At 38.0% G+C, this 10,753-nt stretch overlaps 1 protein-coding gene across 6 annotated transcripts in view; it reads right to left on the reverse strand.

The window, feature by feature from the left end:
• The window catches only part of CEP295 (centrosomal protein 295), a 48,225-nt gene extending 38,237 nt beyond the window's left edge, over nt 1-9,988 (reverse strand). For all 6 annotated transcript variants that reach the window (XM_082661042.1, XM_082661043.1, XM_082661041.1 and 3 more), the window contains exons 1-6: nt 9,896-9,988; nt 5,854-5,993; nt 4,552-4,752; nt 3,265-3,389; nt 2,464-2,557; nt 83-178 (exon numbers count right to left, since the gene is read on the reverse strand). In XM_082661042.1, the coding sequence (XP_082517168.1) occupies nt 83-178; nt 2,464-2,557; nt 3,265-3,389; nt 4,552-4,752; nt 5,854-5,970 (633 nt within the window). In that variant the 5' untranslated portion in view covers nt 5,971-5,993; nt 9,896-9,988. The remainder of the gene's footprint in view (nt 1-82; nt 179-2,463; nt 2,558-3,264; nt 3,390-4,551; nt 4,753-5,853; nt 5,994-9,895) is intronic.
• Between the last annotated feature and the right edge of the window lie 765 nt (nt 9,989-10,753).

Consider the following 10,753-nt stretch of genomic DNA (forward strand, 5'->3'; position numbering starts at 1 on the left):
AATAAACGTAGAACAAAGGTGTAACTCAATTCAATGAACAGAGAAATAATAAAGTGAGCGTCATGAAAAAACAGTCAATCACCTGTTTTGTGTCCATCTCTCTATTAACAAAAGTATAAAGATGATGGTAGGTAGAACTATTGGTTTTCACATTAGAAGTTTTCTTTACTTCAATGTTCTGAAAAATGAAACAGAAAATAGACTGTTAGGTTAAAAGTATTAATTTTCATTTAAAGCAGGATCCAATGAAAAATTAATTTTGTATTTTAATCAGTTATTCATTTTTTTCATGAGATCATGCACTGTATTTCCATTAAGCTGGAATTTAGGTTTAAAAGCCAGATTATATTTCTTTTGTTTTTTAAAATAAAATTATTTTATTTATTTTTATTTTTGGCTGCACTGGGTCTTTGCTGCTGCGTGCGGGCTTTCTCTGATTGCGGCAAGCAGGGGCTAGTCTTCATTGCAGTGCGCAGGTTTCTCATTGTGGTGGCTTCTCTTTTTGGGAGCATGGGCTCTAGGCACGTGGGCTTCAGTAGTTGTGGCACATGGGCTCAGTAGCTGTGGCTCGCGGGCTCTAGAGCGCAAGCTCAGTATTTGTGGTGCACGGGCTTAGTTGCTCCGTGGCATGTGGGATCTTCCCGGACCAGGGCTTGAACCTGTGTCTCCTGCATTGGCAGGTGGATGCTTAACCACTGTACCACCAGGGAAGCCCCAGATTATATTTCAACAAGAATACTGAATAGGTGATGCTATACAGTTTACTACATGATATTAGGAGGCACATAATGTCAAGGTGCTCTGCTATTATTGATTCTAAGTTTGATCATTTGGTTATGGTGGTTCATAATCACTGATAAGAGAAAGTTCTCTCTTCTTTTGTCTAACAGAAGTAGGCCAATGAATAAATGTAGAAGGGTGATAGATACCTATTTGGTGCCAAAGTATCATTTCCCAGATTACTTGGCAATTGAAAAGAGAAAAATATACCTTTATAATGGAGATCTCTTGTAGTCACATAACCACATCAGACAAATACAGAATATAAGAAACTAGTCTCGTCTATTCAAAAAGTCTGAAATAAAATGTTGGCTAGGGTTGGGGGAGATAATGTTTCACATTGAGAGAGACCAAGAGACAAAGCAAGCAGAAGCAACAGGTAAACCTTGACTGGATCCTGGTACATTTTCTTAGTGTGATGTTGTGGTTGCATAAGAGAATGTCCTTATTCTAGCAGAGGCATGCTGAAGTATACAGGGTGAAATGCAATCTCTACAATCTATATTCAAATGTATATATTTATTCATTCAAATGTATACACAACCATTTGAAATCTACACACAATGCAAAGAGCTGTTCCTTTGTACTCTCCTTTTAACTTCTCTGTATTTTGAAAATTTTCATAATAAAAAGTTGGGGGAAAAAAGCACAACCACACTTTTACATATAATGCATATTTGCCAAATCATTCACACAGACAATATTTTGCTTGCTTTAAAATTCTGACCTTGGCTTGTTAGGAACATTAGGAATTATGACAAAAGTAATCAAAAAAACATGGATAAAATACTGCCTGCCTTTTAACAAGGTACTGAGGGAGTGGCTAAAATTTGCCTTTCCACTTGGATCTTGTTGGATCAAATGTCACATGGCAGACGGCTCAACATAAAAGCAGGAAAGCTGACAAAACCAGAGGCTTAAGACAAGAACATCTGGTACTTAGGCTGATCATACATATATAAAATACACTTGTCTATACAACTAAATTAGATATCCCTGTATGTGTATTTCTTTTTTTACTTCTACTTAACTTTTTTGATAAAAATAACTATGTAATTTTGATAATCATCCAAACTAGCCATTTTAATAACCATAACAAGATAATCTGAACGAGAGGCAAGACCTTTCAAAATTAATTTCTGCTTAATAAGTTAAATGTTTTTTAAAAAAAATAAGCTCCAAATCACAAAATCAAACATTTTACTCCCATAAAGAAACAGGCCTCTCTTATCACTTTACATAATCTTGTGTAAATTTATTAATTTATCTGAACCTAATTTATCTATAAAATGGTAACTATTTACAATAGTCAAATTTTGAATGTAGGAAAGTCTTTAGGGCAAATAATCCTTTTCTTTCCCAATAAAATAAAAAACATTACAGTTTTTCAAACAACAAAAGAAATTTTTGAGACAACTGGGGAAAACTGAACACAGAATGGGTATTGGATTATATTGAGAAAAATATTATATTAGCATTGTGCTTTTTAAAAAGTCCTTAAACATCAGAGATACATACTAAAGTATTCATAGGTAAAATGATATCTAGGATTATTTTTAAATATTCCAGATATGTGTTACCTGTACAGTTAAAAATTAATACAAATGGTATTTTGACCTACACTGAATTCTAATAGTAAAGAAGAATTATTATAACCTAGCTCGAATACTCAAAGTAATTCACCTCAAAAAGAGTTGGAGGAGGAGGTGGCAGACTTGTAATTTTGGCAGATCTCTCTTTTTCCGCAAGCAGTGCTTCTTTTCGAGCTTTTATATGCCTTAAAAAACACAAGATGTCATAAATTAATCTTTCAGATAATATTACAGTACAACTCTTAGGGTTAAGAATATAAAAGCCATTACAATCTCAAGAAATCCTCCAGTCTGATCCCACAGGCTCAATATGCTGTTTAATAAAGAGTCTATACACAATGAACAGGTAAAAAGATGTTTACCAAGTGAAAGAGGTGTATCTAAAGATATAAAGCTCCACAATGGGGAGTGACCCAACAAACACCTAATGTTCTTTAGTTGAGAATAATTTAGAGTAAAAAAACTAGAAATTATCGATAAAGATGGGCCACTGTATAAAATGACTACTGCTGACTAGTAACATGCTCTTTCATTTTTACAACATGCAAAAATCTCATCAATGACTTGCAGAGTCTACAACCTCTTTTAATGTTCATAATTGCACTGACTTTTTTCTTTTTATATCGGAGGCAGACAGATTTTGGTTGACTTGCATTCTAAACTAGTAATACATTTCTCCAGAAACTTAGTAATTGCCACTACAGTCAGACTAGAAGAGAAAGCTCATTTGTCAGTATGTTCATCTAAGCAACCACTCCCCCACTGCATTATTTTAAACCAAGTTTAACAAACACAATGGATATACTGACTTTTAAAAAGTATCCAATGTACCCTTTACTTCCAGCCACATCAGTTTCAGTGGAGAATATGGTAAAAATCACTATTACTTTACCAGGTTTTTTGTTTCATTAACATTTCTTTTTGATTTTTCTGTACTTTCAGGGCCTCTTTATGCCTCATTTCTGCTTTTTTTTTTCTTTCTGCTGCCCGGTGTGCCAGAGCATTTAAATCAGGCTCCTAAAAACAAATATTACTTAAAATGTCATGTTAAACAGGATTAAAATGTCAAATATATGATAATATGGGTGGTACCCAGTAAGGGCAAAAATCATGACGGTGTATTCAAATGAAACACTGCACTAAAGCACAAAATTAATGATGGCATAAATAAAGCTACAAAAATCTGATGTCAGAACTTATGGCTATTACTAAAAAACACAAACTAAAACCAGGGACCAAGAATATTTTGATTGCCACATTCTTTAAAGAGTTCTCTTATTCCCTAAAAGTTTGGTAACAAAGACGTGCCTTCTTTGGAACCCAGCTTGTTTATTTTGTGTGACTACCTCTGGGACCACAATCTAGCATTTTCCAACCATAAAGCACAATAAACAACAAAATAAGGTCAGAGAGCAGTCTTAAATACTGAGTTAAGTTCTACTTTGCCTTTGTGAAAGTCATCAAAGAATTTTTACTGTCTGTGAATGAACTCAAGTGTATACACACTCCACTACCCGTTTTGGAGGTACGAGGAATAATGAATGATAATGAAAATGAAACCAGGAATCTGAATTCACTCCACTGAATCTGTCCAAAATCCTTGAAATGAATAACAACTTCTAATTCTGAAGGTTATTATTTTATTTACACAGACAGTTAAGGACTGGAAGAGAATAATGTTTGTTTTTTTAAAATTGAAGTATAGTTGATTTACAACGTTGTGTTAATTTCAGGTATACAGTACAGTGATTCAGTTATATACATATATATATTCTTGTTCAGATTCTTTTCCTTTATACGTTATTACAAAATACTGAGTATAGTTTCCTGTGCCATCCACTAGGTCATTGTTGGTTATCTATTTTATATATAGTACTGTGTATATATTAATTCCAACTTCCTAATTTATCCCCCCCCCACCTTCCCTCTTTGGTAACCATAAATTTGTTAGAGAATAATGTTAACTTAAACATCACTGGAAACAGATTATTCTTGACATGACTCTTACTAGGAAATGAACCTAGCAGAATTCTTAAATTATATTAAATTTACAAAAAAGTTTAGGCTGCCCACAGCAAATTCTATACATGAAAACATTTTTATAAGTGTCTAACAACTGTAATCTGCTTTTAACAAGTATCACTACCACAGGAAGGTAGTCAAATAAGTGCTCACTTACATTTTCTTTGGCTTGTTGATGCCCCTCTCCCATATTTCTTAAACTTGCCAAATACAGTTTTTCCAAGTTCTTTATTTTCTGAGTTTGTGATTCCTCCCATTCTGTCCTTAGTTCTTCTGCCAAACGAGTGAGTTGCTGATTTCTCCTCTGTTTTATATCTTCTCTTATTTGTAAAGCAATATCTCTTTCTTGTTCTCGAACCTGAAGGATGAGTATTTAACACATTTTATGAAAAGAGGCTTCCTTCAACTTTTTTGAAAAGCTATTTGGAAACAGGAACTTAAATGAATTCTCTTTAGGTATTAGCTACGTCAATTCTCCTGAATATTCATATTATATTAGATAAGGCCTATTTAAAGCAGAAAATCCAAGTGATGGAGGAAAAATTAAAATCTCAAGACTACTTCTAAAGTTCCATGATTAGCAATTATGTTCCCTCCCCAGAGATCTAATCGGACTGCCATTATCATTCTAATACCATACAAGAGACTAAATTGGTAAGCATGATTCAATAAAATTTATAGCCCAGACAAGTACAGAAAGATCTAGATGAGAATTCCGTATCTGTAATACATCATCCCCAATTCTAGACAGAACGGCACCTAAAATGTTTCACAAAGACTTAACTACGTAACTCTAAAAAGACTCCTAAAGACGAAGAATAGACAACTTCTGAATAAATTTATTTCAGTAGCTAATTATCTTTGAAGAAGTAAATCTTCCTCAAAGTCATTCAAATATTCTTGCTCGAATCTTCATCAGTTACATATGATTTTTAAAATGAACTATTTTCAGCAATGGGGTTGGGATGTTGGCCTATGTTTTTGTATTGATTCATAGGTTTTTTTGTTTGGGTTTTTTTTGTTTTTGGGTTTTTTTTTTTTTGCCTTTATGTCAGATGATGTATTCTGCAAATTTATTGGGGGAAGATCTTGGGAAATAAGTATTGCATATATACGTTTTATATATATATATATATATATACACACACACACACATATACATATATATAAAGAAAAAAGAAAAGAAAAATATTGCTAAATATTTAATAATCTGAAAAAATGAACTATTTCCTAATAATTACTGAGTCAGTCCTTATCCTCAAACTCTTCTTCAGTATATTTACTGTTTCATCATACTTTTCAAATGTTCCAAAACTAGTTAATACGCAAGAACCAGGGCTCTTGTACAGCCAGAAAAGACTGTTAAATGTGACATTTTATTTAAAACACTCTAATGTAAAAAATACTGATAATTTGGGGAAGACAAAGAATTTGACACTATGTTCCAAATAAATCTTACCTGTAGCAATCTTAGTTTTCGTCTTCTTTCATAATCTTCCTTTAAAATGAAGGCTTCCTCATTAGGACTCAATCTCAGCTTGCCAGCGGCATTCACCACCTTTCTCTTCATTTTCATGTAGTACTTTAAATATGAAGGTTCTAATTTTTAAAAAATATACATCTATTAAAGTAGGGCAGCAAAGATTAGAATAATTTTTAAAATTCATATTAATATTTTTTACCATTTAAAGGGCTGTGTACTTGCAAATAAAATAGTTTGGGTAAACTAAGTCCAACTTATTTACAAATAGCAATTTGTTTGTTGGCTGCATCAGGTCTTAGTTGCAGCACATGGGATATTTCGTTGCAGTGTGAGGGCTCTTTGTTGTGCCGTGCAGGCTTATCTCTAGTTGTAGTGCACAGGCTCCAGAGAGTGAGGGCTCAGCAGGTGTCGTGCAAGGGCTCTGTAGTTGTGGCGCGCAGGCTCAGTAATTGCAGCACGTGGGCTTGTTGCACCGCAGCATGTGGGATCCTAGTTCCCCGACCAGGGATCGAACCTGGGCCCCCCTGCAATGGAAGTGCAGAGTCCTAACCACTGGACCACCAGGGAATTCCCTTTCCGAAGCTTAAGCACCACTTATCCTTGAAGCTGCCCTCCAGTGATTCTTGTTCCACCCACCTACCACTCATTCCTGACTTGCCCACCTGTAATGAATATTACCTTCACATTCATATGGGGACTAACCTTATGCTATCTTGGTATCACCTTCCTCTCGTTTTTCATCAATTACAGCTTGCCCTTTCTAGTTAGATTCCTAACAATTAAAGGACCGAGGCTCTAGTTTTTTTTTAGTTTTAGTATTCAAATTAAAATAATAACAATGAATAACAACTACCAGGCATTATTTCACACGCTGTGGATAGATACTGCTTTCACTCAGGTGTAAAAACAGCAGCCAGAAGAAGCTGGGGTTATCTAATAGCAACTAATACTTTCTCAATGAATTTTCCACCAAAATGTAAGCTCAATGAGGGCAGGAATGATCTTATTCATGGTTTTATGTGCATAGCCTAAAAACAGTGCCTTGCATGTAAGCAGGTCCTTCAGTGTGTTGACTGAATGAATGAATGACTCATTCAATGAGTTAATTCATGTAAAGTGCTACATACATATATGTGGTCACTGTTACAATCTGATGCCAAAAAAGGAGTAATCTTTTCCAGTGCATCCCACTCAGCTGATACTCACAAGGCTTTGGTAATGTACGCACAAAACTTTGGAAAAGTGCCAATTGTTCTCTTTATTTTAGACAAGAAGAAACAAAGGCCTCTTAAGTTAAAGGACTTGACCCAAGTGACAATATCTACTGGCAGAACCAAGGGAAGATCCCGTTTTCTTACTCCATATGGCTCCTAACTTTCTGAAATGCTAAAATATATAGAGTGAGGAAAATTCTGTTTAAGCCAGTATATTCTGCGAGTGGGGACTGAAAAACAGGTAAGAACTAAACAAAGAAGAAAAAATTGAGCAAGATTGTCTTCACAATGCATCTTTATTCATTTGTCTGAAGGTCTCTGAAAAATCACTCATATTCAAACTATTAAAACTAATTTCTGATAAGTCCCACATAGTACCAAAGGAGAAAAAAGCAAAAAAGAGACATATTATAAAATTCCATTTACATGAAATTCAAAAACAAGGAAGACCAATCCATGATGAAAGAGGTTAAAATAGGGGTCAGTCATCTTTCTGAGACTACTGAGAAGGAGGGGGCACAAAGGAGCCTGCTGGAGTACTAGAAATATTCCATATTTTAATCCGTATGATGATTTTACACAAGTGTAACAGGTGTATACATATGTAAGGATTCCTCAAACAGTACACTTATGTTTGTGTATTTAATTCTAAGTTAAACCTCAACGAAAAAGAAAAAAACTTAACTTTTCAGTGTTTTGAGTATCCATCCATTTCATTTCCTAGAGGATTACAGGAAAACATAATACACTTGTTATTTTTACCTCCTAACATGTGATAGAATAACTGTTTTCTTTTGTATATCATTTTCTTAATTTTTGAACTTATTTGGAAATAATCTGACTTAGAATTCCCAGCTTCTCTAAATGTCAACCGTAGTACAATGACCAAAACCAGGAAATTAACACTAGCACAATACTTTTAACTAATCTACAGACAGTATTCAAATTTCATCAATTATCCCACTGAGGTCCATTTTCTGGACCAGGACCCAAGCCAAGGGAAACATATCCTTTGACTGTTGTGTTACTCTGGGTCCTGCAAGATGCCAAGATAGGATGAAACCCACAAAGATTTTATTAGGGGAAATTCTGTGTGAGGGAAAATGGGGAGGGAGCTGGTAAAAGATGGGAGCATTTCAGACTTCCATGAAAGTCAGACACTGAGTGAAGGAGGAAGGGAAAGTTGGATAGATGCCTCTTAGACTGCCATGCAGTCTAAGGAAGGTTCCGCAAGACTTCTGGGGAGTCCTTAAGCCAGAATCCCTTTTGTCTTAGGAACGGGCCTGCCTTCACATCCACACCAGGCTCAGTCATTAACTAGGAGCAGTCCATAGAAGGCATCCATGCAAACAGACTTCAGAACACCGGGGCTGAGGGTCTATGAATTACGTTCTAATGGCTGCCAAGGTTGTTTTGCCTCCTTCAACTCCTCTAATCTGAGACCTTCCTCAGTCTGTTTTTTTTTTCCCCTCAAGATCTTGACATTTTTAAAAGATGCCAGTTATTTTGCAGACTGTCCCTCAATGTGGATGTGTTTAATCCCTTCTTGTGTTTGGACTAAGGTTATGCATTTTTGCCAAGACCACTGCAGAAGTCACTAGGCACCCTTCTCAGTGCATCACACCAGGAGGTAAGTGATGTTAACATGATGCAAATTTTGACCACTTGATGAAGGAGGTGTCTAACAGGTTTATCCACTGTAGATACTACTTTTCCTTTTTAAGTATTTGGTGGAGATAGTTGAGGCTATATAAATATCATGTTCCTCACCATACTTCTACCAACTGAGTTTAGTATCCATTGATGACTGCCTGAAACAATTACTAAGGCATTTGTCAAAAGGTATTCTCTATTTCCATTATTCCTTCTACACTTACCAACTGGAATCCTACTGTAAGAAAGAGTTTCCCCCATCCCTCACTTTAGTATTTATTCATATCAATATGGATTTTCAAATTGTATGTATTCTAACTGACAAATAATAAAGGTGATGCTACTTATCTTGCAAGACTTTGTCCTGAGGATTAAATGGCAGCTGGCACATCGTAATCACATATACCAGACTTAGAAGATCTGGGTTCAAGGCCCAACACTACCACTTTAAAGAAGAAAGACCCTTAAGTCACTTTGATCTCGTTTCCTTAAACTATATAAGGGGAATCACAATATCGTGTCCAACAGGTTGTTCTGATGATTATGTGACTTAACGAATATAAACTGCCAAATATTTTCTAAATATTAAAGATTCAAAATTCCCCACTGTTGTAAAAGCTCGGGTTTGTGGCAGGACTTAATATCTAAGAAATTAAAGGTGAGAGACACCGAGAAAGAGTACGCTCTCCGCATGAAACAATTCCAGGCAGTGCTCTTAAACGGCTACCAGGATTGAGGCCACTCCGCAGGTGACCGGGGGGCAGGGTGGGCAGGACGCAGCCAGAAGCATTCACAGTAGCGACCGCGAAGGCCCTCCCGGCCGCCTTGACTTGGAAGCTCAGGGACCCCGCGAGACCCGATCCCGGGAGGAGGCGCAAAGCCACCCGCGCCAAAGGCCCCGGAGTGACCTCTCGCACGAAGCAGGCGGGTCTGGGTCGGGACGCGCGTGCCCGCTGCGCCGGCGCCCCTCCCGGCCGCCTGCCCGACCCCAGCCCGACCCCAGTCGGGGCCCGCGGCCCGCCGAGGCCGGAGAACCGCGGGCCGTGCTGCGTGCGCGGCACCCCCTTCATCCAAAGCACACTCCCGGTTCCCGGCCTCGGGGAGTCGTGCACGCCCACGGCCGCGAAGGAGCCGGCGCGGCCGTCACTCACCCGGGAAACGGGACCCCGGACTCAGGAACCGCGGCTCAGACAGAGAAGGTCTCGGCGGCTGCCACACACCAGCCTCCCAACAGCCGTTTGTGCGCCTGCGTGGCGGCCATCGCCGAGCTCCCGTCACTTCCGTCATTCAAACCGCCCGCCAATGGCGCGGCGGAACCGCGGAACCCGCCTCGTCCCGCCTCCTCCGGGGGCCGCCGGGACTGCCGCGCCGGAAAGCCCGCTCCCTGCGCACGCGCACGCGCAGGCCCTCCATCGGCCCGGTAATTTCTCACACCGGGGGCGGCTCACGGGTTTTACCTCACCTCTCACAACGTGCTCATTTTGCAGATCGCGAACAGAGGTCCGGAAAGGGGAACACGTTTACCCAGAGCCATGAGGGTGACGTTAGTCTTTAGTGCCATCATGAAGATTCCTTGGGATACGCATCCTTTTGTGTACTGGCTGTGCAATTCATGTGGTACTATTACAGTGCAGTTATTTATTTATTTTTTTAAATTTTATTGAACTATGGTTGATTTACAATGTGTTAATTTCTTCTGTACAGCAAAGTGACTCAGTTATTCACATATATTCTTTGTCGTTTTCTTTTCCGTTATGCTTTGTCACAGGATATTGAATATAGTTCCCTGTGCTATACAGTAGGACCTGTTGTTTATCCATCCTATATATAATAGTTTGTCTCTGCTAATCCCAGATTTCCATTCATTCCCTCCCCTACCCTGCCCCCCCCAACCACTAGTCTGTTCTCTATGTCTGTGAGTCTGTTTTTGTTTAGTAGATACGTTGATTTTGCAGTTATTTTCTGATAGCTTTCAACTCGTGCAACAGTGAACCGTATCATGATACTCT

Source organism: Grampus griseus (assembly GCF_964374135.1).
Source record: "Grampus griseus genome assembly, chromosome: 8".
Classification (NCBI taxonomy): Eukaryota; Metazoa; Chordata; class Mammalia; order Artiodactyla; family Delphinidae; genus Grampus; species Grampus griseus.